At 37.5% G+C, this 24,377-nt stretch overlaps 1 protein-coding gene across 1 annotated transcript; it reads left to right on the forward strand.

Moving 5' to 3' along the window:
• The first annotated feature begins 1,025 nt into the window (after nucleotides 1-1,025).
• LOC130551832 (proprotein convertase subtilisin/kexin type 5) lies at nucleotides 1,026-20,442 on the forward strand. The gene is made up of 16 exons (XM_057329789.1): nucleotides 1,026-1,309; nucleotides 3,907-4,110; nucleotides 4,282-4,350; nucleotides 4,550-4,592; nucleotides 6,934-7,079; nucleotides 8,884-9,078; nucleotides 9,803-9,889; nucleotides 11,036-11,234; nucleotides 11,534-11,757; nucleotides 12,923-13,165; nucleotides 13,485-13,730; nucleotides 13,972-14,170; nucleotides 15,106-15,311; nucleotides 15,413-15,513; nucleotides 18,510-18,681; nucleotides 19,152-20,442. The coding sequence occupies exons 1-16, from the start codon at nucleotides 1,129-1,131 to the stop codon at nucleotides 19,550-19,552; spliced, it is 2,916 nt and encodes a 971-aa protein (XP_057185772.1). The 5' UTR covers nucleotides 1,026-1,128; the 3' UTR covers nucleotides 19,553-20,442.
• Nucleotides 20,443-24,377: the final 3,935 nt, after the last annotated feature.

Below are 24,377 nucleotides of genomic sequence, written 5' to 3' on the forward strand. Positions count from 1 at the left end.
CGCTGTCCAGTTCCTAGTGCCCATGGTGGGCAATCCGGGCCTGATTTTAAATATCATTATTTAGTGATTTACGTTTTTATTTATTCCTTTAGCAGATGCTTTTGTCCAAATGACTCAAGTTAAGGAGCCTTTTGGAACACCCTTTTAAGAGCCACAAATAACCAAGCTATGCTTACATGTAGGAACTAAGTTTTTTATAGTTATCTGATCAAATTATTAACAGATTCTAAAGAGAATTATCGTTTTGTGTCTGACAGATGTGACTACAACTCAGTTTGGGCATCTAACATCATGGAGCTAAAATTCTTATATAAAAGCGGCAATCTGCATAAGCACTGGAATTTACACAATTTAAAACAGGAAATATACCTAAAACTAGCCTAGGCTTTATATGTAGAGTTAAAATACTGTAAATAAGGTTACAAATAAATTAAATAATTGTAGGAAGGTTTAAATGAAATATACCAAGATGAATTTCTTTTTAAGGGCTAAAATTGTTTTTGGTGGATCTGGAGCAATTTCACCCAAAATGTGAAAAGCATTTGTTGAGAAGCTATAATGTTTTAATATAAAACCAATAGAATAAATGCAAATAGACATCAAATTAAAATGTAAGTAAATAAGTATTTGGAGACTGTTCAGTTTTAAAATGAACAGTGGATGCTACTCTATGTGGAATTGGAGGAAACTGGTTTTATCATCAGTTTGCAGTTTATACTGTAACAAGAAGAGGTCTAATTTATTTGCAGATGCCAATATTTTTTAACCTTTTAAATTGGCATATATGTTTGTTTATTGCATACAAACAAACAAACCCATTTTGTGATAAAATGTCAGCAAGTTTGAATGAAGGTTGAATGCTTCAGCTTTATTAATTTCATACCATACCGTTGTATTTTACTCTATAGTGCATAAAGTTTTCCTTGTTTATTCTTGTGTCAAATGTGAAATAGACCACAGAAATGGGTGGACCCCAGAGGACTGTTGACCAATCCCATTGTAAGCAACTTGTCTGGCAAGTTTTGTTATTTAGACGGCTCTTTGTCATTGGCAGCGCAGGACTGACCCACTTCGTTGAATGGACTTTCTGTGCATTACGAATAGCTGCGCTTCACAACACCGCTAACGATGAACGCTGATTTGACGCTATTTGTTGTTTTCTGCTCTTTCGGTTTTATTTACGCAAAATCTCCACAGCTGTCCTGTCCCAGCGGACAGTTCCTGCTGAAAAATCAGTGCGTTTTATGTCATCCCACCTGCGCGGAGTGTGATGGTCATGAGTTATTCGAGTGCACAGCTTGTGGTTTGGGTAAGTGATACCTCATTTCTATTAGGTAGTTGAATACTTAAATATATATTGAATCAAACAGGTGCCTCCATGGGGAGAGTTTGATTCATGAGAGAGCCTAACACTGCGCATGCGCAGTAAGCGCTGCTATGTCTTACTGTGCCAAGCAAACCTCAGATATACTTCAAAACTAAAGCTAAATATAAACAAATCATGTTAGATTATGTGCGTAGATAAAAAGTGATCTCCATATAATAATAATATATGTATTATTGCGTTGCTTTAATAGTTTTTTTTTGGTATACAGTCTGTTATTTAACATGGACTGTAAAATTAATTATTCATTGCCGCGTTATTGTATTGATGTCATATTACACATGACTTCAAAATAGGCATTAATGTGCTTATTTTTTTTAATGTGCGTATTTTTATTTAAACTTGGGCTGGTTTGGTCATGGAGTGGTGCAATTAACTGGTAGCATTGTGCAGGCTTGCAGGTTCACAAAGGGGTTTTCCAGGAGACAATTGTAAAGGCAAACCTCCCAGTTCTCTATGCACAGCTGCTGCAGTGAGACAATACAGCAGCTCTGCCTATTTATCAAAGTGACAAAAGAGTGTCCTACCTCAAAGAGAGAATGTTTATTGACCCCAAACATGAAAGTGTCTTAAATACTTTTAATTATGGCAAAAACTTAAGGTAATGTCATACTGTTCTTTAACAATAATCCACGCTGCATATACTTAGATCATTTAAAGGTCCAATGTGTAATTCTTTGGAGGATTTATTGACAGAAATGCAATATAACATACATACCTATGTCTTCAGAGGTGTATATAGACCTTACATAATAAAGCATTATTTTTTTATGACCTTAGAATGAGCTATTTCTATCTACATACACCGCGGGTCCCCTTACATGGAATTTGCCATGTTGTTTCTACAGTAGCCCTAAACGGACAAACTGCTCTACAGAGTGCGTTTCGTAATATGTTATCTCCTTCGGCAAAGAAGCGAAAACGTGACGACATCTCAGTTCTGTGTCAGCCACCGTAGTGCTTCGAAAAGGAGGGGTGGAGTGAGCCGTTGGGTGCAATTTGCAACCTCACCGCTAGATGTCGCTAAATTTTGAAATTTGAAGCTCAGAAGAGAAAAAGGTGAGACCCTTCCTTCATTGTGAAAGATGATAAGGTTCAAAAAGGGTTCAGGTTTGAGTGTTAAAAAATAACTCAAGTTATCTGATACTTCTGACAGTAGTTACTTACTGACTTATTCTTTCGCCTCAGTCCCAGCACTGTGGACTGTGAGACTTTTATTTTGTTTAATGAGGCACTTTATTCTTCATTGTGTCAAATCATTATGCACGCTCATGTCGTTCAAAAACCATATGCTGTAATTCAGTTACTGAATCAGTAATAACTGATTCAAATCAATAAAAAATGCTAAATCGAAGAATCAAAATGAACTGTTTTTTCACAGAAACGTGTCTTTATAGATCACTGAAACAGCAGCCTAATGTATAAGGGAGAGTAAATAATGGCAGAATGTCTTCAGGAAACTGAGCTGTGAAATTCTGTTTAGCAGGCGTTCGTGGTTGCCGTCCCTCCTTTTCAGCCATCTCAAAGAAAAAGTGCTGTAACTCTTAAATCTCTCTCTGTGAGTTGATTTGATGGGGGAGGTTGTCGACCTCATGCTTCCACCAGTGTGCGATAACTACAACACTGCCAGAAGGTCCCATTCACTCTCTGTAGCCCTTGTCCACGTGTCCCAGACTTGGCAAAACCTGTTAGATCCCCGCCTGTGTTTCTATTTAAAGAGGAGGTTGTGATAGACACAAGCAGATGAGGAGATCTTGGTTTCTTCTGCTGGTGTTTTGTAAGTGCAGAAAAATAAGTGTTTGTTTATGTCTTCCAGTACATATTTGATGCAGTTGGTACCAAAATCAAAACAAATCTAAAACTTATAAGCATTATTTAGATTGTTTGCATTAATATGACATCAATAAAAAATTGTTATGGTCTCATATAGGAGTGTTGCAATATTGACAATATCCGTCATATTAATAAATGTGAGTTTTTGTTTTGTTAATGCAACATGATAATATCATGAAAAATAGCATCATGTTGATACTCCAACTATGCATACATTGGATTTTAAGTATGTTAAAGGGACACTTCACCTAATAATGAAAGTTCTGTCATCATTATCTCACCCTCGAGTTGTTCCAAATCTGTATAAATTTCTTTGTTGTGATGAACACAAAGAAAGATATTTAGACGAATGTTTGTAACTAAACAGTTCTTGGCCACATTGACTACCATAGTAGGAAAAATGACAATGTTAGTGAAAAGTGCCCCAGAACTGTTTTCTTTCCTACATTCTTCAAAATATCTTCTTTTGTGTTCAACAGAACAAAAAATATATAAAGTACTTTGTCCTACTATGTGAGTCAATGGTGGTCAAGAACTGGCTACAAAGCATTCTTCCAAATATCTTTCTGTGTTCATCAGAAGAAATAAAAAAAATCATATTTGGAACAACTTGAGGGCGAGTAAATAAGACAGAATTTTCATTTTTTTGGTGAACTGTTCCTTTAAGTAGATTTTGTGGATGATTCTAGATGAGGATGGCAAGGAGCGCTTCTTATATCAAGCTCACTGCAGACTCCACTGCCCACGCGAATTTTATCCGGACCGGGACCAGTACACCTGCCTTCCATGTATGCCCAACTGTGAGATCTGTGTCGACACCAATGTGTGTGCCAAATGCAGGGAAGGCTACAAGCTTCAAATTGGGGTCTGTCTGACAGTCCTGTGTGGAGTTGGTGAGTAAGATTTTATAAAAATGCGTTACCTCATCTGTTAAATATGCAATATTTAACATATGACATTATACGTATACATAATGTGCACCTTTTAATAAACATTCATTAAAACATTAAAATACTTACTTTATGTCTGATACTGATGTGATGTGGTGTGTGCTTGAATCACAGGTCAGGTTCAAGACCCAGATACTCGAGAATGTATAGACTGTGGTATCGGCTGTAAAACATGCTCTAAAGGTAAATAACACACACCTTTAAAGCTCATGCAGTCTAATAGATTTATTTATCTGAAACACTAAAAATACATATAATATTTCATGAAAAACAGTATTGTTTAATAAAATGCTCTCAAGATTATGCCTTACTCATCAAAATCTTGCAATCGCATTTCATTTACTTGTTAGCAATGACATCAGTTGTTTTCTGCCCACAACAGATGACCCAGAGGTTTGCAACAGCTGTATGGATGGCTACTACCTGTAAGTTTCTATGTTTGTTCCTCTTTTTGTTCTTAAGCGTCTTTCGAAGCTTCATGCAGAGACAGCATGTTGAGAACAGAGGCACGATTGTGCCATACCACCTCCAGGCTATGGTGTGCATCAGATTTCATTTTAAGTTAAGTCTCAATTCCGGTTACCTGAGATCCACGCTGTTCGACATAGAGGCACCTCTTATGAGTTTACCCCTCAACTCACTCAGCATGTCCTCTCTTGACCCTCTCTCACTCTCTCTCCTCACTAATTTGAGCTCCTTCTCGCTCAGTTAAAGCTGATGAACGTTCTTGGACGAGGGGCTGGTTTTGGAGTTTTTGAGTAATGAATGTCCACTCAGAGAGGAAAAGAGCAATGTTAATCCCCCCGAACATTCCTCATGCTTTCATGGTGCTTGCGCTGGTTGCCATGGCAGCTGTTGTCTGTTGTCTCGCTCAAACATCTTGGTTAAGTGTTGAGTTCCAAAGTAAAGGCACCTCTGTGTCTCACGCAGAACACTTGGTCGACCATGCCTCAGACGCTTAACTACGGTAAGATGTGTGTTTAACAAATCTTAACTAAATGTATTTGGGTCTTCATAGAAAATTTGATAAATCATGATAAATTGCATACTATACATACTGTATTAACCCAAAAAAGGTACAGATTTAAGCCTTAGCTTGTTGTATCTACCATACTGTATATTCATTATAAAGCTAAGCATTACTTTTCAGATTCATTTTATACGAGATGGACAAAAACAATACGGACATTTTTCCAAAACTTTTATACACACTACACAATTTCTTTTTCCATTTGATGTCAGTACAATAATTTCCATTAACAAAGTATTAATATTCCAGTTATATAACTACTTTACCACTTTATTTCTATACCATTTACACAGTGAACCACATATTCTTAATTCCTTGTCTCAATTATTTTTTATTGCACAAGTTTATTGCTTTGAGATATTTGAGAATTATTTCATATATTTCTATTGTTATATTTGTAACGTAGTGGAAATATGTGATGTACTTTTATTCATTTATAGGTTTTGATTTCATTTTTTATATAGTTTGAATGCACATACTAATAAAAAGTTTGAACAGAGCTAATAATTTTTATTTTTGACATTTTAGAATAATAGCACACAGGGCACACAGTGATTAAAAATGATTACTATTAAGTTTACCTTTGGCTTCATCAGACAGATATAGTACAGTAAAATAGGACATTTCTGGAACAAAAGGTGAAAAAATAGCTTTGGAACACATTGCAGGCCAGAATTGAACCTGAACGTGGCACCACTGTGCCAAGCTTCAGACCTAAACACAAATTAAATCAATAGATCTAATTCTTAAAAAATAGAAACACTAATATGTGTGTATACCTTGGAGTGTGTGATAAATCTGTGAGTGATAAAGTATTCAAATGTTTTTCAATGTATTTGTAATAATGTTGACACGCGTGGCAGTGCAGCTAATGCTGTAAGATTGATTGATCACTTTAAATATCTGGTAGGTTGTGTTCTCTCCTGTTTATAATTTACGTAATGTATAGACTAGATCAAAATCATTTATTGTTATTTATTTCAAACTCAAACGCCCAGAGATTCACTTTCATTTATGAGTGTTACTGAAGTTTCAGGTCAATTCAAAGCTTTAGTGAATTAATAACCACAGTTACACTGCTGCAGGTGTGCTGTGGTTTTGAATTTTTTTGCTCTGTGGTGGATGAAGTTCTCTGGTTACTGATCATCCTCCAGATGTCCTCCAAAAGCACAGACAGCTCACTGCCCCAGGCTACCAGAGTCATATGCTTTAATCTAGCCTTTAACCTACAGGAGGTGTTTGTGAGTATTATAATTAAGAAAATGTCTGAAATAATTCTTGTTCAGAAGCTCCTCCAAAGTTATATGAACAAGTATAATATAATTGTAGCTATCATCCCTCATGGAAAGAAGGCTGTAGAATTTTATTAGAAAGAGAGTAGGGTGTACCGCAGGGGTCATTATTAGGCCCATTCCAAGAGTCTTCAGGAATTACATTAATATAGTAATTTTGTGTTTGTATTTGCCGTATTACATGATTATTTGACCTGAGTAATGCTTATTTCTAATTCTTCTGTCAGAGAAGCTATTGCAAAGTAAGTCTGGTCCTGTCATTACAGAAATAAGCTGGTAATCTTTTGCTTTTTACTCCTTTAACAGCTCAGCATGAATATTTCAAAAAATAGTCCTTTTCTCAAGAAACGTGTTGACATAAAACTTTTGTTTTCTGTTTAAACAATTCAGTGAATGTTCAACCTCAAAATGTGACATACCCATTGTCCATTATCTCTCTTAAAGATACAGACACCAGTGTCGTCAACACTGTCCTCAGAGAACCTACGAGGACCGGGGTAGAGGACTGTGCATGAGCTGCGTAGAGCCATGTCTGGACTGTCGGAGTGATGCCTTGTGTCTCACGTGCCAGCCTGGATACTTCCTGAACAGTGTGTACTTTGCTTCCTCTGATCACCTCACTAAAGTTCGCGCTCATTTTCCTGTCTGATAGCCATTGCTGTTTTAGTGACTTCCCTTTGACTGGTTATACATGGCCTGAAGCGTTCACAGTAGAGCCTCTCATCATTATTTTAGTATTTAGAGATAAAATGTAAACCTCTTTAAAGCCATATTTAATTTCTCAGATTTTAATACTGTAAGTTATCTTAAGCAATTGGTGGTTTGTAGGAATATCATACTGTGGCCCCTATTTGGGGACTTGTGCTTCATATAGAAATGTATAGATGTCATCGATTCTATAACAAAAATGGCCTTTCATAAAAAGGACACTTTTTGGATGTAACGTCCACAATAAAAGTGATGAACTATGGAACATATGGTTATTCGGAGACACTCCTTAATCATTTGTTTGACATTTGGTTTTGTGTTTTGTTATCTGATTCAATTAAAGTCTTACATTTACCCAAAAGCTTTTGGTCGGCCACTCTACACTAAGTGATTTACAGAAAGGATATTGTTATACACAGCAGGTCTGTCTCGCTCAACTATTTGAATAGGAAATGATTACCATAGTGGTCGGCCATGTGATGCAACTATGGTTGATGCACAATCGGCTCAGGTCAGGTGTTGTCAAGTTTCTGCATGCATACAAAAAATTGTGTTTAAAGGGGTCATATGGCGGAAGTACGTGTTTTTCTGTGTTTTTGGTGTGTTATAAGTTGCCCATGCATGTATTAGACACGTAAAATTGCACAAATGAAAGTGTGTGAACAAAAGATGCATTCTATCTAAAAGCGAATGCTCAACCAGACTTGCCTGAAACGCCTCGTGTAACTACACCCCCACAAATCTACGTCAGTTTGTGGTATGATTTGACTAAGACCGCCCAAATCTACACGTAGTTAAGGTGGGCGTAATTGTAAATCTCATTGTATCGTCTGTCAGTACAATTGCTTTGGAACCTGTTGTTCTTAATATGGTAAGAGTTTTTACATTTCCGTGAAATGCTTGCAGTATTTGACCAATCACTACGCACTGGTGAACTGGCCAATCATAGCACACCTCGCTTTTCAGAGCGATGAGCTTTGTAAAACATCAGCGCATTTCAGAGAGGCGGGGCAAAGAGGAGATACAACATGCACGGTATGTGGAAAATACAACGTTTTTTAAACTTTAAATGGTGTATACACATTGCGTTACATCTAAAACAAACAATAATATTCGTTTTAGCCGTGCAATATGACTCCTTTAAGGATTTTGTATGTACTGTATATGCATACAATGGGCATGACACTTTTACCAAAGGGGCCATACAATACAATGAGTTAGACTTTTTCTGAGTTAACCCCATGACCTTGCCGTTGCTAGTTCCATGCTCCACCATGAAGACTAGATTTCCATGTAGGAATATTTCCTGTGTTTTAGCTCAGGCTCCCACTTCTCTGCGTCTCGCTCTCCATGCCAAGCATAGGATCCAGTTTCTGATGATCAGGGACATTATTTCATGGCTGGCCAGTCATGTAGAATGTGAAGAGCTTGTAGAAAAGACACAAAGAGAGATAAATGGAGACCTTCACAGTAAAAAGAGACTTATAGAAATGTAAAACATAAATGTATTATATAAGTATGGGAGGACGAAACTTTCATTTTTTTACTCATTTATGACTATTGTTTAAAACCAACCTTTGTCAAAGTAATATTTATTGTACAAACGTCTATTAAACAGATAAAATGTATTTTAGTAGATGTCTGTGGGAGTCCTTTTAAAGGTTTTTTCCATATTCTACTCCTCAGATGGCAGCTGTGTTAAAGAGTGCTCATCAGACACCTATAAAGACACCAGAGGGTGGCGCTGTCAACCCTGTCACAGCTCCTGTTTGACATGTCATGGACCTGGAGTGAGAGATTGTGACAGATGCAGTGGCTGGAGCCGTCCGGTGTATGGAAAATGTCCAGTGATCACCTGCCCTGAGGGACAATATGTTGACGGTAAAAAAGAGTCTTCCACTTTGATTCACGTTTCCTATGAAGTTACGTTTGCTATTAAAGGGATAGTTCACCAAAAAATGAAAATTCTGTCATCATTTACGCACCCTCTTGTCATTTCAAACCTGTATGACTTTCTTTAATTCACAATTTCACAGAATTTCACAGAACACAAAAGAAGATATTTCAAGATAAGTTGGTCACCGAACAGCGGCGGCACCCATTCACTTCTCTGCACAAAACCTATGCAAGTGAATGGGTGCCAGCTACCAACGTTCTTCAAATTATCTTTTTTTGTGTTCTGCAGAAGAAAGAAAGCTATACAGGTTTGAAATGACAAGAGGGTGAGTAAATGATGACAGAATTATAATTGCGGGGCAAACATCACTTCAAGATGTGAGATGTGAGTCTGCCCTCTGCTGGACATATGTTATCGCTACACCCCTGTAATGCACATCCTGTCATACTGCTGAAATGATGATTGTGCTGCTTAAATAACACGTTTTCAGTACTTTTATAAATATATGTGGGCTATTAGTTTCTTAAGGTTGAAACATATGATGTAAATAGAGCTAAAGTATTTGCACTCTTAAAAAGGTATGTTGAAGTTGATGTAATCCTGCCCTCTATTGGACACCTGACACTACTACACCTTAAATTGTATTCCGTCGCTAATAAAATGCTTATATTGTGCAGTAACCAATATACCATCTTCTTACTTCCGCAGGTGAGAGTCGTACCTGCCTTTATTGCGATCCGTCCTGCAGGACATGCTACGGTCGCAGAGCTCAGAACTGCATCACCTGTGCTACCGGTAACGTATATTTTGTAAGTCGCTTTGGATAAAAGCGTCTGCTAAATGACTAAATGTATAGGTTAGCTTTTCTTTACCTCCAACATGATAAACTGACCTTAAATCAACATTTTCTTTAAGTTTTTTCAAAGAATTTCACAGTACAGCATTATTTTAGTTTGTTTAACTCAATTGGTGGTAGTTGTGTGTTTTGAATATCAGGGAACACAAAATGATTAGACACAACTGATTAAAAAAGAAACAACTTGTAAGTTGCTGGATAAAGGCATTTTAATTTCCAAATGCATGAATATACCGTAAATGTAATTATTAATTTTTTTATGTTTAAGTTTTGATTTCAAAGGGATACAGTCAGCAATATCTGTTTATGACAACATCCCTTTTACAGTTTTACACAATTTAACGGCAGAATAATTTGCCAATAACACAGGTTTGAGAATAATATCCTTGGACCCCTTTGAGTTCTTTACGTTTCAACACTGAAACTATTTACAAAAGAAAGGGTGTGTTGGTCGCATCACTGGGGAAAAAAAACAAAACAAAAAATTATTCTAGAACAAAAATATTAGGTTCGATAGGAGTTATGTACTCAATCCATTTAGTTAAAAATCAACAAACAAGTCCTTTTGGAAATGGACACAAAATGTAATATTTTCCTTTATAAATATACTCTTCAAATCAAAACATTGATCCAGTCCTGCCTTTGTGGAGGGTTAGGTTTATACCTACATCGAGTTATTGCTTTTTTGGCTGATGCAAGAATTATTTTAATTACTTTATCCAAGACATCATTGAGACATTACCCAAATAAAGTACCTCAAAACTAAAATCAATTGGAATGTCATTATTTTATTTTATTATCTTTATTTGACTGAATTTGACAAAATGATTTTATTTATATCGCAGTGAGACATTCTCATTTTTACTTGAAAATGGAGACCTTTTATGTACTGTATTTGAAGAGGATGTAGCATTATTCAATGCGGATTGTATTTAAATTTGACCAATATCCAAACCCTAATGCAAGCTAATAATGTAAATGCTAGTTGTATACAGTTTTTAATAACTGTATGCTTTTTAAACATAAAGAAATCCGCATTATGCCACAGGTATTATAAACTCTCTTTCTTGTGATGTTATTTGCAGGCTACATGTTGGAGGCACAGGACGTAATGTGCGTGGACCGCTGTCCTCTGGGTTTTTATGGGAACAGCAGCAGTCTGATATGTGAGAGATGTTCTGCTAACTGTGAGGCGTGTGAGAGCAGAGACGAGTGTGTGAGCTGTAATACAGCCTCCTACCAGCTCTATCTGTTCCAGGGCAGCTGCTATTCAAACTGTCCAGAGTGAGTGCTGCTGTCTTACATTTCCATACTATAAACATATAAACCTGCTGCCACATGCTATGTAGACATGATACAATTGCATTAGATATTAAAATAAATAAATAAAACCTTTGATAATGATTCGTTTGATTAAACAAAGCTTAACCGAAGGTAAATTGATGGGGATATTAAAAGCCAATATTTGCCTTGATTAACTGAACCTGATGGTGACATTTCTATGACTGGAGGCTATTTACATTATTCAGAAAACCAGTGCTGGAAAACGGAATCTAAGTTGTGTCTGTTGTATTTTGTTTCAGTGGTTATTTCGAAACCGAGCTGGGAACATGTGAAGCCTGCGATGACCTCTGTCTGACCTGTGACGGCACAAGCACGCAGTGTCTTTCATGTAGAGAAAGCCTTCATCTGGCCAGCGGGCAGTGCAGGCAGAACTGCGCCCCCATGAGTTACGTGGGGGAAGACGGCACGTGCAAACGCTGTGCTCCTCATTGCGATTCTTGTACCCGTTCTGACACATGTACAAGTGAGTGACTTTTATTGTTGTGTGTTTAACCAAAAAAGTCTAAGAAGTACTATGTCATTAGCGTGTTTTCGATTATATTTTAACATGTTTTTAGCATGTGGTATTCGTTTAAGGAATTTACACAGAGTACCATGACACATGAACATGATAATAATTCACTAATGCTACTAATAGTATATCAAAGTATACTTTTTTAAAGATTCATTTTTTTATGATGTGGTTCAAGAAAGATGTACAGACGTACACGGCGCACCCTGACTCATCATACGCAGCAAAAACAAAACAACCAATGGTGTGCGTTTGGGGTGGGATTATCTGTTGTTCTAACCAATGGGGAGTGTTTGTGCAGCATGTGGTTAAATTTGCAATTCCATTTGGTTAAAGCTGCAGACTGTAAGTTTTTTAAATAAATAAACTAACAGAATTCTGTGTTAAAGGGATAGTTTACCCCAAAATAAAAATGATGTCATCATTTACTCACCTTTGAATCTATTTGTTTTGATAAACACAAAGAAAGATATTTGGACGAATGCTTGTAACCAAACAGTTCTTGGACCCCATTGTTCGGGTGAACACAAAAGAAGATATTTTGAAGAATGTGGGAAACCATACAGTACTGGGGCACCATTGACTACAAAAGTAGTTTTCTCCCTACTATGAAAGTCGATAGTGCCTCAGAAATGTTTGTTCAAAATTTTCCAAATATCTTTCTTTGTGCTCAGCAAAACAAAAAAAATTACGAGGGATAAGTAAATAATGACAAAATTTTCATATTTAAGGGAACTATCCCTTTAAGAAATACTTCCTTATTGGAAAGTGTTACCAAATCAGTAATTAAGCAAGCACGTCCGTTTATAAAACCGTCTACTTATCTCGATAATAATGATTCAATAATTCTTTACTTAATAATTCATCAAGCTGTCAGGTACGTTTGTTGGAAACTCTGTGCAAAATATTCAGCTTTAAGGAAGTGGTTTAGAAATTTCAGAGAAAACAAACATAGCCACACAAGACATTTGTCAATGAGCATTTCAAAGAACAAAGTTAAATATTTTCCTCCAGTAATGTTACCTTGTGCATCATAGAAATGTACAATATCTTCCAATGAAATTCGGTTAACACATGATCTTGAACCGCAGCTAATGTAAGTATATCATGCTTTCAGGATGCAGCTTTCTCTATTTGCTTCTAAACGGTGAATGTAAGGCCGTCTGCCCGAAAGGCTACTTTGAGGATTTGGATCAGGGCATTTGCGTGAACTGCCATCCCACCTGCGCCACCTGCTCTGGACCTCTCTCAGACGACTGCGAGACCTGCGCTCCTCTCACCCCAAAACTCTACGAGGGCACGTGTCTGGAGGAATGTCTGGCGGGCACATATTACCACACATCTGATAAGGAATGCCAGGGTGATGTATCAACTAACAGTACTAACACACAAAAAGACTACCTGCCTTGTTTGGCAACGTGTGTTTAACAGTTTTGTAAGATAAGAAATGTCATCCAAGCTGTGCATACGATGCTTGTTACAGTACATATCATCTGAATCCTGAATGTGGCGTTTGTAGTATCCGGGTCAACAGTGTTGAAATTGTGCCTGATAGATCTTACGCACACACACAAATGATTTCTGGCTTAAAGCATCTGCTAAATAAAAAATATGTTTTAAATGTATTATCTGCTGTTTTTACGTATTTTTTTATTTACTTTATTTTTGGGGCTTTATAGAGTGTCACCAAACCTGTGCCCGTTGTGATGGTCCTGAGCCCACCCAGTGTCTCCAGTGTGAAAAGGGTCTGGTGCTGGACCCCAACACCATGATGTGCGGGGTCACCGGGGATTCTGACTGCCCGCTCAAAACGTTTCTTCAAAACAACCAGTTCACATGCCAAGCGTGTCATCGCCTTTGCCAGTCCTGCGAGGGAGCGGGCCCCTTTGACTGCCAGACCTGTGCCCTGCCCTATTACCTTCACAGTATGACCTTTAGCCATATATTCATCTTCCTGCCATCTCATTCCTTTTGTATACATTTTTTGTTGAGAATCAAAGCGCGCGATGACGTTGTATGTAAGGTAGGAAGTGTTTATACTAGGTTTAAATGTTCATAAAACGGGCTTTGCCTTTTACTGCCTCTTAGTGCAAGACGTGATCTTAGTGCAAGTTTTGCTTGCGTAACCAATCCGGCTTAGTGGTGGTGTTCGTGTTTGCGTTTCAGACGGATCGTGTGTGAGCAAGTGTCCGGCAGGCACTTACAGCGCCCACGAGGAGGCAGATGGGGTAGAGCTGGGTTTCTGTATGCCCTGCGATCACGTGTGCACAACATGCACGGGTGCATCTTCCCGAGACTGCCTGAGCTGCGCGCCGGGCTACCTTCATCTGCTTTCTCATCTCTGCGTGAGCCACTGTCCTACGGGGTAAGAGACCACTTCATGTAGTCGCAAACTTTGTCCCAAATGATGGGGTGAACGGCTACATGGAAGCATTCACTGTTCGTTTCTGAGACAGACTGGATATTCATGAGCAAACATTGAATTACTCGAAAGAGGGGTTTTCATTTAACGACTGTACAGTAAGTCCAAGAATCTTGCCAGGAAGCTGTAATAGACCTCGATGCCACATTGTAAAGCCAACACATGCTATTGATTGAGCTGTGATGAGCAAACATTAGACAGCATTCTTTACGTCACAGGGTGGTAAAAGCAAATAATTATTTCTGTTCAACTGTTGAAACATGGCGTAACTTTAATGACAGTCAGGGTAAATAGCATAGATAACGCTTCTGCACATTGAAAAAGATAACAGTAATTCACACGCATTACATCTTCCCTATGAATCAGCATTGTTTTAATGGTCACGTGTTAAATTAAAGGAACAGTTCACACTAGAATAAATTTTTTGCCATAATTTATTCACCCTCATATACCATCCTGGGTGCACACGTCTTTCTGTCTCCTGGTGAACACATTTGAAGTAATAATAATCCAAATCCTGTCTGTTTCAGGCTTTGTAAAGGAAGTGAATTAGACACCCATTACAAAAAGCAAATGTAGTCATGTTTGAATGTGAGCAAGATGATCACTGTTCTCACTCAAAATGGCCGCATGCAAGCTCAATGAATCTCAACTTTGAAACGTCATTGGTTCTAGGGGTTACAAGACACGTGACAACCAACGAGATTCAAAAGTTTAGAGTCTTAGCGCTGCGAAGCAGCGATGTTCTCACTGCTTGAATCTCATTGGTTCTCGTGGTCACAAGACACGCGACAACCAATGAGATTCAAAAGATGAGATGTGTTGAGCCTGTGTGCGGCCATTTTGATACGTTATATATTAAAAATTCATTTTTTTAGATATTACAGCTCAGGTGAGCATTGTGAGAGGTGCGATCGTTCCTGTGAGCAGTGCACGGGTCCAGGACCGGATACCTGCAGGGTGTGCACACCTCCTCTGCTGGTCCTGCAGGGCACCAGGCTGTGCGTTGAACAATGCCCACAGCGCTTTTATGAGAACGGGCACAGGTGCACACAGTGTCACACCAGCTGCCAGTCCTGCACAGGTCTATTCCCTATTTCAACAGTGCTCCAGAATAACCTCACGCTATTAGCTCATCAAAGAAACCACATTGGCCTTTTATACATGTGCGTGTTTTATTTGCAGATAACACTCCACAAGGCTGTGTGACATGCGACTGGGGCAGCATCCTGCAGGATGGGGTGTGTTACCCTCGCTGTGAAGAAAGACGATATTACTCACAGGCTGTAAGTACTCATGCGGGGGTTTGTTCGGGATTTTGTGTACTAATGATAATGCTTTATGACTTCTTATTGTGCGTGAAAGTGTTGTGGAGATTATGGATGTTTAATCATGTTTCTATAATCTGTTACATTGCATTAATAATGTATATTATTTCAAATATATCAAATAGCATGTTTTCCTTATCACAATCATTATAACAACCCCTTCGTAACATTAGAAATGCTGAGACACAGAAATGTAATGAACGGATATTAGAGCTGCAATCTGTAACATTTGTCTCTATATCACCATTGCTGTTTAAAACATAAAATTGCAGGTTACTTTAAGTGCTTTTCTTCTTTTTTTGCCAAATCAAACCCGACATAATCTAAATCTGTAAAAAAAAGTTGTGAATCGGGGAACAAAAACATGGAAACGGTTTGAAACACTGTGTATGCACTTGCTCAATAACAGATTTTTGTTTCATTTTAACCAACAACAGACTGAAGCTTTAAAAATACACCATATAACCAAAACTATGTGGATTACCAAGCACCACACCTTTACATGTCTGTTGAACGTTTAATCTCGAAACAACTGGCATCAGTAGGGAGTTGGTCCAGTCTAACAGCTTCCACTATTCTGGGAAATTACAAAAATGGATGAATTCCAATTTATTATTTAATCATAATGGGTTTTGTGGAGAGCAGTTTTTCTACACCAGACTCTGATTCATTTTTTATGCATTGTCTTGCTGGAACAGCTAGGCCTTCACTAAAGTGTTTCATAATAGTACTAGGTTCTTTAGAAGTTTATTGTACATTATAGCCTTAAAGTCCCAGTGAAATAAAAAATTACAATTCCTATTTTTTCATGAAATATTGTAGTGTTTATTGTAAATAGCTTATCGGTGTGGGTCATTTTTTAAATTAATGTGCCCTCGTAATCTTAAATTAAAATTTCCTTCTTCTAGTTACTATACACACATCTCAAATGACGTACGTTAGATGGCTTGGGCGGAGCATCTGTTAACTCCTCCCCTTCAACTGTCAGTCTGCTCCCAGTTTCATTTCAAAATGCAACTACTGTTTTTATACATCCAATTAAATTGCATAGAAAAAACAAGCCACTCCCACAATTTTTTCTTATTCGAAATTCACGCAAAACTTTTTGTCCCTATTTTCCACAACATTCACTCTAAAAAAAACGTTTGGTTATTTTTAACCCAGCTTTGGGTCAAAAAAGGGATGAACCCAACTGTTCGGTTATAAATTAACCGATTGTTTCAACCCAAAGTGCTGTTTTTCATCCCATTGTTAAGTCAAATATAAACCATTTTTTGGGCTAATTTAACCCAATGGCTGGGTGTGTCCTTTTTTGACTCAACGGGTTGAAAATAACCCAGCATTTTTTTGGGTGATGGGTTGTAGTAACGTAGCATTTTTATACTGCTTGCAATCTAGATATTTAAAAATAAAAGGGAACAATGTTCGATCTTGTGTTTCAGTGGTAGTTAAAGGAAGAAAAAATCCAATCCAATATCTTGTGATCGTAAAGGGATACTCTACCCATAAATAAAAATTCTGTCATGAATTACTCCCCCCCCACATTCTGAAAAAAAATGTTAGCAACTGACATTTCTGTGACATCGTTGACTACCATAGTAGGAAAAATTTAAATGGTAGTCAAAGTTGCCGCCGAAACTGTTTGCTTTCCTACATTCTTCAAAATATCATTCAACAGAACAAAAAAATTATACAAATGTAATTTACTAACATTCTTGATGACAATGATGACAGAATTTTCATATTTGGGTGGAGTATCCCTTTAAAAACATTTAACCTAAACGCTAATGCTTCAAAATTTGGTTTCCTGACATGTAAGGTATACCGATGCTTGTCAAAAACAGTATTATTATTATTAATAATATTTAAAAATGATAGTGAAGAAAATTGCAGCCAACAATTGCCTCGCAAACATGGAAATTCTATCAATACCATTTAAAGCATCCCAGGATTCTTGAAGTTGGATAACAGAATGTCAAGCGTGAAGACAAAGCTGTAATATAGACTCTAATCTATTCTGTTCCTCTCTGTATTATACAGTGAGGAACAGAATTATATAAAGCCTAAAGTGTTTAGTGTTGACATCACCTTTGTGAAATTCATCAGAAGTTTCGTTGAAGGAACTTATATTGTTTACTTCAAAAGTCTGCACAAAGTAGTATCTGACTCTTAGGAAAAATGTGTTTGTCCTGATAATATCAAAAGGAACAAGAAACCAATAATAAGGATGCATTTTACATCCTTTTTCACAAACCATTTTCAGAGGTTTACACCCACCTGACTTTAAATGAATGGTGTTGACTTTGTGGGCAGCACTGGATGTTTCTATCTATTGTAATAGTTGTGTACGAGTCTCTTGATTGTCCTCAATGTAAAAAGAGGAATCTCAACATCATACCGTTACTGCTGGACATGAGTCAAATATCCAGAAATGCTGAAAAAGCAAAGATTGTGGAGGATCTGGGTGATTGTTTTGAAGATCAGTGGACAGTCTAATGACTCATGACAAACAAGAAACCCTTAAACAACTATGACTAAACATAAAAAATGTCATTGATTGAGCAGGTAACATACAGTATTAAGAATCAGGGGCAAAAGTATTTTAACAAAAGTTTCAGCTTTTTCCAGATTCTGCAAGGGGTGTGTAAACTTTTGAGCACAACTGTACATGTTATGTTATGTTATGTTATGTTAGTTCAACTTCAACATCTCAATAATCATTACTCATATGTAAACTGCACCAATGACAGCATTTATGTTTGGAACATATATGAATATCCACATGTTGATGCATATCAGTGTTTTATTCAAGATCGATAATTACAGTAACAATCTGTTACAATCAATACTTACTGATGCTACATGTTTATGTACACCGTAACTTGCTAATATAACAATATTATATACAATAATAATAAATAATTTCACTGCACATGTGTTTCTTGATGTGTTAGGGGGGTTGTGAGCCCTGCGATGACTCATGTAAACACTGTTCTGGAGATGGACCCCAGAGCTGTCTCACATGTCACCCGGGTTTCGCTCTGCATGTCAGCGACAGTCAGTGTTTGCCTTGCTGCTCGTCTGGGGAGAGAGCGAGGAACTGTTGTATCTGCGATTCTGGATCTGGTAATGCACTTTTACTGATTTAATCTTCAAATTGTGTAATGTAAGGACATATTTTGGTGTTTTGCTTTAGTGTTTTTAGTGGCCATTTACAATTAGCAACTCATTGGACATCGGAGAGGGTCGCAAATATTACGATGTCATAATACACAAATAAGTATGATAATATTTGCATTATAATGTTAGCTAACAATTAGGGTTTAATTATGTATTTATGTATAATTTACTGTTATTACTGTGGTAAGTAAATTAAAATAAAATAGTGTTACTGATACTGTTACCTCACTAATAGCCCAGTATAATAACTGTAGAAGTCTGTAATATTATTCTTATAAAAACAAAGATGCTCTATTTTAGAAATGTCCAAACATTGAACTTCCTTTAATTTACCTTAAGATCATTCTTATATTTTGTCTTAAGAACATTGAATGTTAAGAGTTAAACGTCTCCACGTTCTTCTGCTTTTTTCACAGCATTGTGTGTTGAGGCCCCTGTACAAAATGAGAACCAGGATGAGGTGGTTCGCAGGTCCCAAGCGATACAGCACACATCCGCAGCCTTACCTGCCGCTCTTCTGCTAGCTGTGGTCCTGGCTCTTGTCGTGTTCGGCCTGGTCCAGGCCCGGGCCAAGAAGAGGTTATGCTGGAGACGGAGCTACGAAAGGCTGAGCGGGGTGGCCACCGCACAGCCTAACAATCGACCCATGCTTCATGGAGTACCGGAACCAGACGACAGCGGAGATGAGGCGGATGTGGTTTACACCAGCCGAGACGGATCTGTCTATCGCCGTTACGGTTTTATCCCTGAACCGGATACGGAGGAGGAGCAGGACGAAGATGAGGTTAATGAAAACACACATCTCAATAGAGCCTAATATGTGGTCACTAAACAATTGAGTTTTACTAATATTTTACACACACACTTCTGTGGTGAAAACCCATTGGATTGGAAGATGGCAAAGCTAGATAAGTCTGTGTAAACATGATACCATCTTTTTTATGTTTATTTTTTCCTATATTGTATATATTTATATGGCTGTGCAGAATGTCTGTTTAAATGATGATTTTATATTGAAATGTATCTTTTAACCCCAAGTTCCAAACAGATGTGACATCAAAAATGAAAATTGTGTCATCATTTACTCACCCTCTTGTCAATTCAAACCTGTACGGCTTTCTTCTGCAGAACACAAAAGATATTTTGAAGAATGTTGGTAACCGAACAGCGGCGGTACCCATTGATTTCTATTGTATGGACACAAAACCAATGCAGAAGAAAGTCATACATGTTTGAAATGACAAGAGGGTTAATAAATGATGTGGAATTTTCATTTCATTTTCATTTCAACTATCCTGTAAAGTAGAGATTCAAGCATATTTTGATAATAAAGATTGTCTATTAAAAAAGATCTTGTTGGCATTTTTACAGATTAGTTTAACATATTGCTTTGGAAATTCAGAGCAATGAATGAACTATCCAAAACAGTCATGATGGCCTAAAAAGTGACCAATTTGATGCATTCTATATAGGGAGCAACTATGGAGCAGATGGTAAAAAACTAATTAAGAGACCATTTCAAAATCAATTTTTCTGAATTTACCATTTATAGTTATGTGTTTAGGTAAAATGCTTTTTTGTTTCATTCTGTGAACTACTAACAATAATTCTCCCAAATTCAAAATAAAAATATTCTTCCTGTTTGCATTTATTTGCAGAAAATGAAAACTGGATAAACAGGTCAAAATAACAAAAGATGCTGTGCAGACCTCAAATATTGCTAAGAAAACAAGTTCATGCACAGTAAAATCGCCAGTGTTAAATTATATATACACTGTGCGTGTTAATTTGACCTTTTTTAACACTGGCGATTTTGCTGTGTACTCGGTTTTAAGCAATACAACAGTAATATTTGTACAGTATATGTATTTAGAAAAAGTTCAAAATTATTTTTCATGTGATCACCCCGATCACAGTTTTCATGTGTCAAGGTTATTTTAGTTTACTAAAATTAAAACTTTGAAAACGGTCCTGATCATTGAAATCAAATAAATTATTGACCTAAAAATTATTGGAAACTCTTAACTCAAGGAAAAATTGAACTGTTGCCTCAAAAATAAACTGAAGTAAGTTTAAAGCTGTCACGGTTGTGGCAGAAGAACCAGGGGCGGATTTAGTGATTTGGGGGCCCTAGGCAAATCCATGTATGGGGGCCCCAACTATGCGCCATTTTACTTAACTGCAACCCTTATTTTTCTTCCTCATCAATGCACACAACTTTTCACCCCCAGTCAAAGTGACAGGGGAAAACTAAGCTTAATAAACGCAGATACTCACTAATTAAAAAAAAATAATAATGATTTCCCAAATGATAAACATAGGGAAAAAATACATCTGCAGGGTTTTTCCTGGCTCAAAATGAGGCGGAGGTGGTGCAACGCTCGTGTAGGCCTACCGTCTCTTTCAGTGTCTTAACAAAACAGTTATATTAAAGTTCTAAAAAAATTTGATGAAATGAAAACTAATAAGTTATATAAAGCATTAAATTTATTCAATCAAACAAAAAAGTTGAAAATTTCAATATAAGCCATTTTTATAAGACTTTTTAGCCCATAAGTAACCAGTCTAACTAAAGGAGCTTTGAACGATTCACTGATCTCTTACATTCTGTGTAAACGAATTGGTTCAAAGGAGTCATTTGTTTGCGAGTCGTTCTGATCGCAATGTGCGTTCATACTGGCGAACTCGCTGTGTACAGAATAACGCTGATTCAACGAGCTTCACAGCTAAAAACATTATAATGATGTACAGAAAGTTAATTTAGGAAACCTTTTCAAGAAATTCAAGAAAATGTAAATTGAACGTAAAACACCTGAACAGCCGTGAAACACAGCTAATACAGCTCTTTTACTGAACTCTTCAGCGTCTCACTGCTGGTAACGAAACAGCGCCTCCATTGTGGCGTAACTGCAGTTACAAATGACAATCTGTTTAATAATGCACGCAGTGTTTTTTGTGAAGACACTCAACATATTTTTGACTTGAGTCTGAGGCGGCACGAAATTTGTTTGAGGCGGCCTCCTCCAATTATCTGGGATTACTAGCCTATATACAAAGTGTGCCCTCTCTCCATGTTTTTTGTGGTTTACGACCTTTCATGCATTTAAATGTGACCAAATATCTGTACTAGTGCGTACAGTATGAATCGTTAGCACTGCACTGACGTTATTATATTATGTCTTTATGTGCCCATCGGTCTGCGCAGCGGAGTCAAACCTTTCTACCCTTGAACTGGCCGCTCTGTCCTACCAAGCGCACAGCGCTCTTTGTTTGACAGATGTTTTGGTCGTCAGTCATTATAACTGTGTTGTCGGTGTTCATGGAGAAATACTCACCGGCACATTATCATTGCTTGTGGCCGGGAGAGTGCTGCGTCTGGTGGGAGAGAGAGGCGCTGCTGCTGTAGGAGCAGTGGTGGAGTTTGTGTGGGGAAAAAACAGAGACTTTGGCAACAATCTTTTGTAAATCGTCTTCTTCCTCTCCGCTGGTGTAGCTGCGTTTCTTTGTTGTTTTATTTCCCTGCGACTTTTACTTCGTTTTGCAGCTAATGTACCACACAATGACACTTGCTGTGGGCAGTTCTACTAAATCCACCGCTGCATTAACTTTCTCTAGCTGGTGTCGAACTCGTCTCGTGCATATACGGCACTAATGGAATGGTCCACTCTAATCTATAATGGGGGGGGGTGCCTTCACACAGATGTAAGAACGTAAAACGTTAACAGGGATATGCCGACAATTTTGATGATTACTTGGGGCTCTAAGTGGCTGCTGACATGGCTTATTGGTTAAGTCCGCCCCTTCCTTTCGGGAGCCCCTAGTAGCTCGGGGCCCCATGCGATTGCCTACCTTTGCCTAATGGTAAGTCCGCCCCTGGGAAGAACCCAAGCGCAGGCAGCAGCGGTGAAGGGGTTAACAAAGATTTATTAAAACAAAACACCCACGATGGGGTAATGGACAGGACTAATTATAAAAACAGAAACCAAAATACTTCAGGACAAAAATAACTAATAAACTAAACAATGACACAATGTCAAAACAAGGCAAGGCAAGGCAGGGCAGGGCAGGGCAGGGCAGGGCAGGGCAGGATGAGACAAGGTGAGACAAGGTGAGACAAGAGGCTTGTTTGAGATGCACCTTGCCTCGCCTGAAAAGAAGACGAGATAGGCGGCTGCAGTAAGGGGAGAAGTGAAAACAGCGCAGGCAAGACGGACACTTCCCAAATCATGCTGTCGAGTCGACTGGAAATGTCAGCAATGGAATAGATCTCGTTCATGTTTTTTATCGCATTTTTCTTGGGCCAACTGAGTTTAAAAGTGAGAAATGTTCTAAACCGTATATTAGACAAACTCTCAACCATGTCAAGGCTGTACGACATAATTTAGATATGTTCTTAAATATGTGCTTAAACTTAGAACCTCCTATTTCAAGTTTCCAGTTTATCCCCCCCAAAAATTTCAAAATTGTATGTGATATTTATACTTCTGGGGAGTTCCTATATTGTGTAAATTCTGTAACTCATTTCCAGAAAACACAGACCCTATTTTTTCAGAGCATATTTTCTTTAATTCCTGGACAAAGTGCAATAATTGTGGTTAAATGAGTAAAATGTTGTGAATTTAACATGTCATTTATAAAAAATGTAATATGGAAACTGTGAAAAAGGAGGTCAAACTTTTTTTTATATTAATAACTTACTTTTGTTAGCTAAGAATTTAATTCCCAAATGTTCTTTTTTTAATTGTTTGTAGTATTTAAGAATTATTTGGGACAATATTTAAAAATATTTCTTGTTTTTAATTTATTAATATGGATGGATTGAACATTTTGATTTTTTTCTTTCTTTTTTGTCTTTGTTGTTTGGTTTGTATTATCTTTTATTTTTTTTTCTCGTCTGTTTTTGAATGTAAACTGTATACCATCTTGTTTTGTAATGTTTTTGTTATAATTTAATAAAAAGCGCTTTTTATCGCAGATGAAATCTATGCAATTGAATTGCCACTGCTTTTACATCAAGGTGGTTATGAGGACTATATATTTCACATAGGTGTGTTTTTTCCACATATTCTCAACTCAACTTTATTTATATAGCGCTTTTACAATTTTCATTGTTACAAAGCAGCTGTACATGAGACATATTGACTATAAGCAAAATAATTAAAGTTGTACCTGCAAAAACACGAAAAGGTTGAAAACACAGAAGACAGACATACCCACATACAAAACACTCCACACACACAATATGCACACGTACTAACACACATAGACATAGAGACACACACACGGATGCGCACGCACACACACACAACACACACACACGTACGTACACAGACAAGTATGCACACACACACACACACACGCTCAGTGAGAGCACACATTTAGGATAAAGGAGAGATAAGCACAGGTCAAATATAACAGACTATAAATTCCTATATGCAATATTAATTAAGTAAAACTTTAAAATTCTAAAGCAGCCCCCCCGGTCATGCAGATCTCAGGAGAACCTCAGAAACTCAGGAGAACCCAGGCCCAACCAGGGGATTCCAGTTCCCCTCTGGCAAAAGCTGCTGCCTCTGCACAAGCTCCAGAGAGCTTGCACAACAAGGCTAAATAAAATAAATAAACTTAATTATAAAATAAAT

This window comes from Triplophysa rosa, linkage group LG3, assembly GCF_024868665.1.
Source record: "Triplophysa rosa linkage group LG3, Trosa_1v2, whole genome shotgun sequence".
Classification (NCBI taxonomy): domain Eukaryota; kingdom Metazoa; phylum Chordata; class Actinopteri; order Cypriniformes; family Nemacheilidae; genus Triplophysa; species Triplophysa rosa.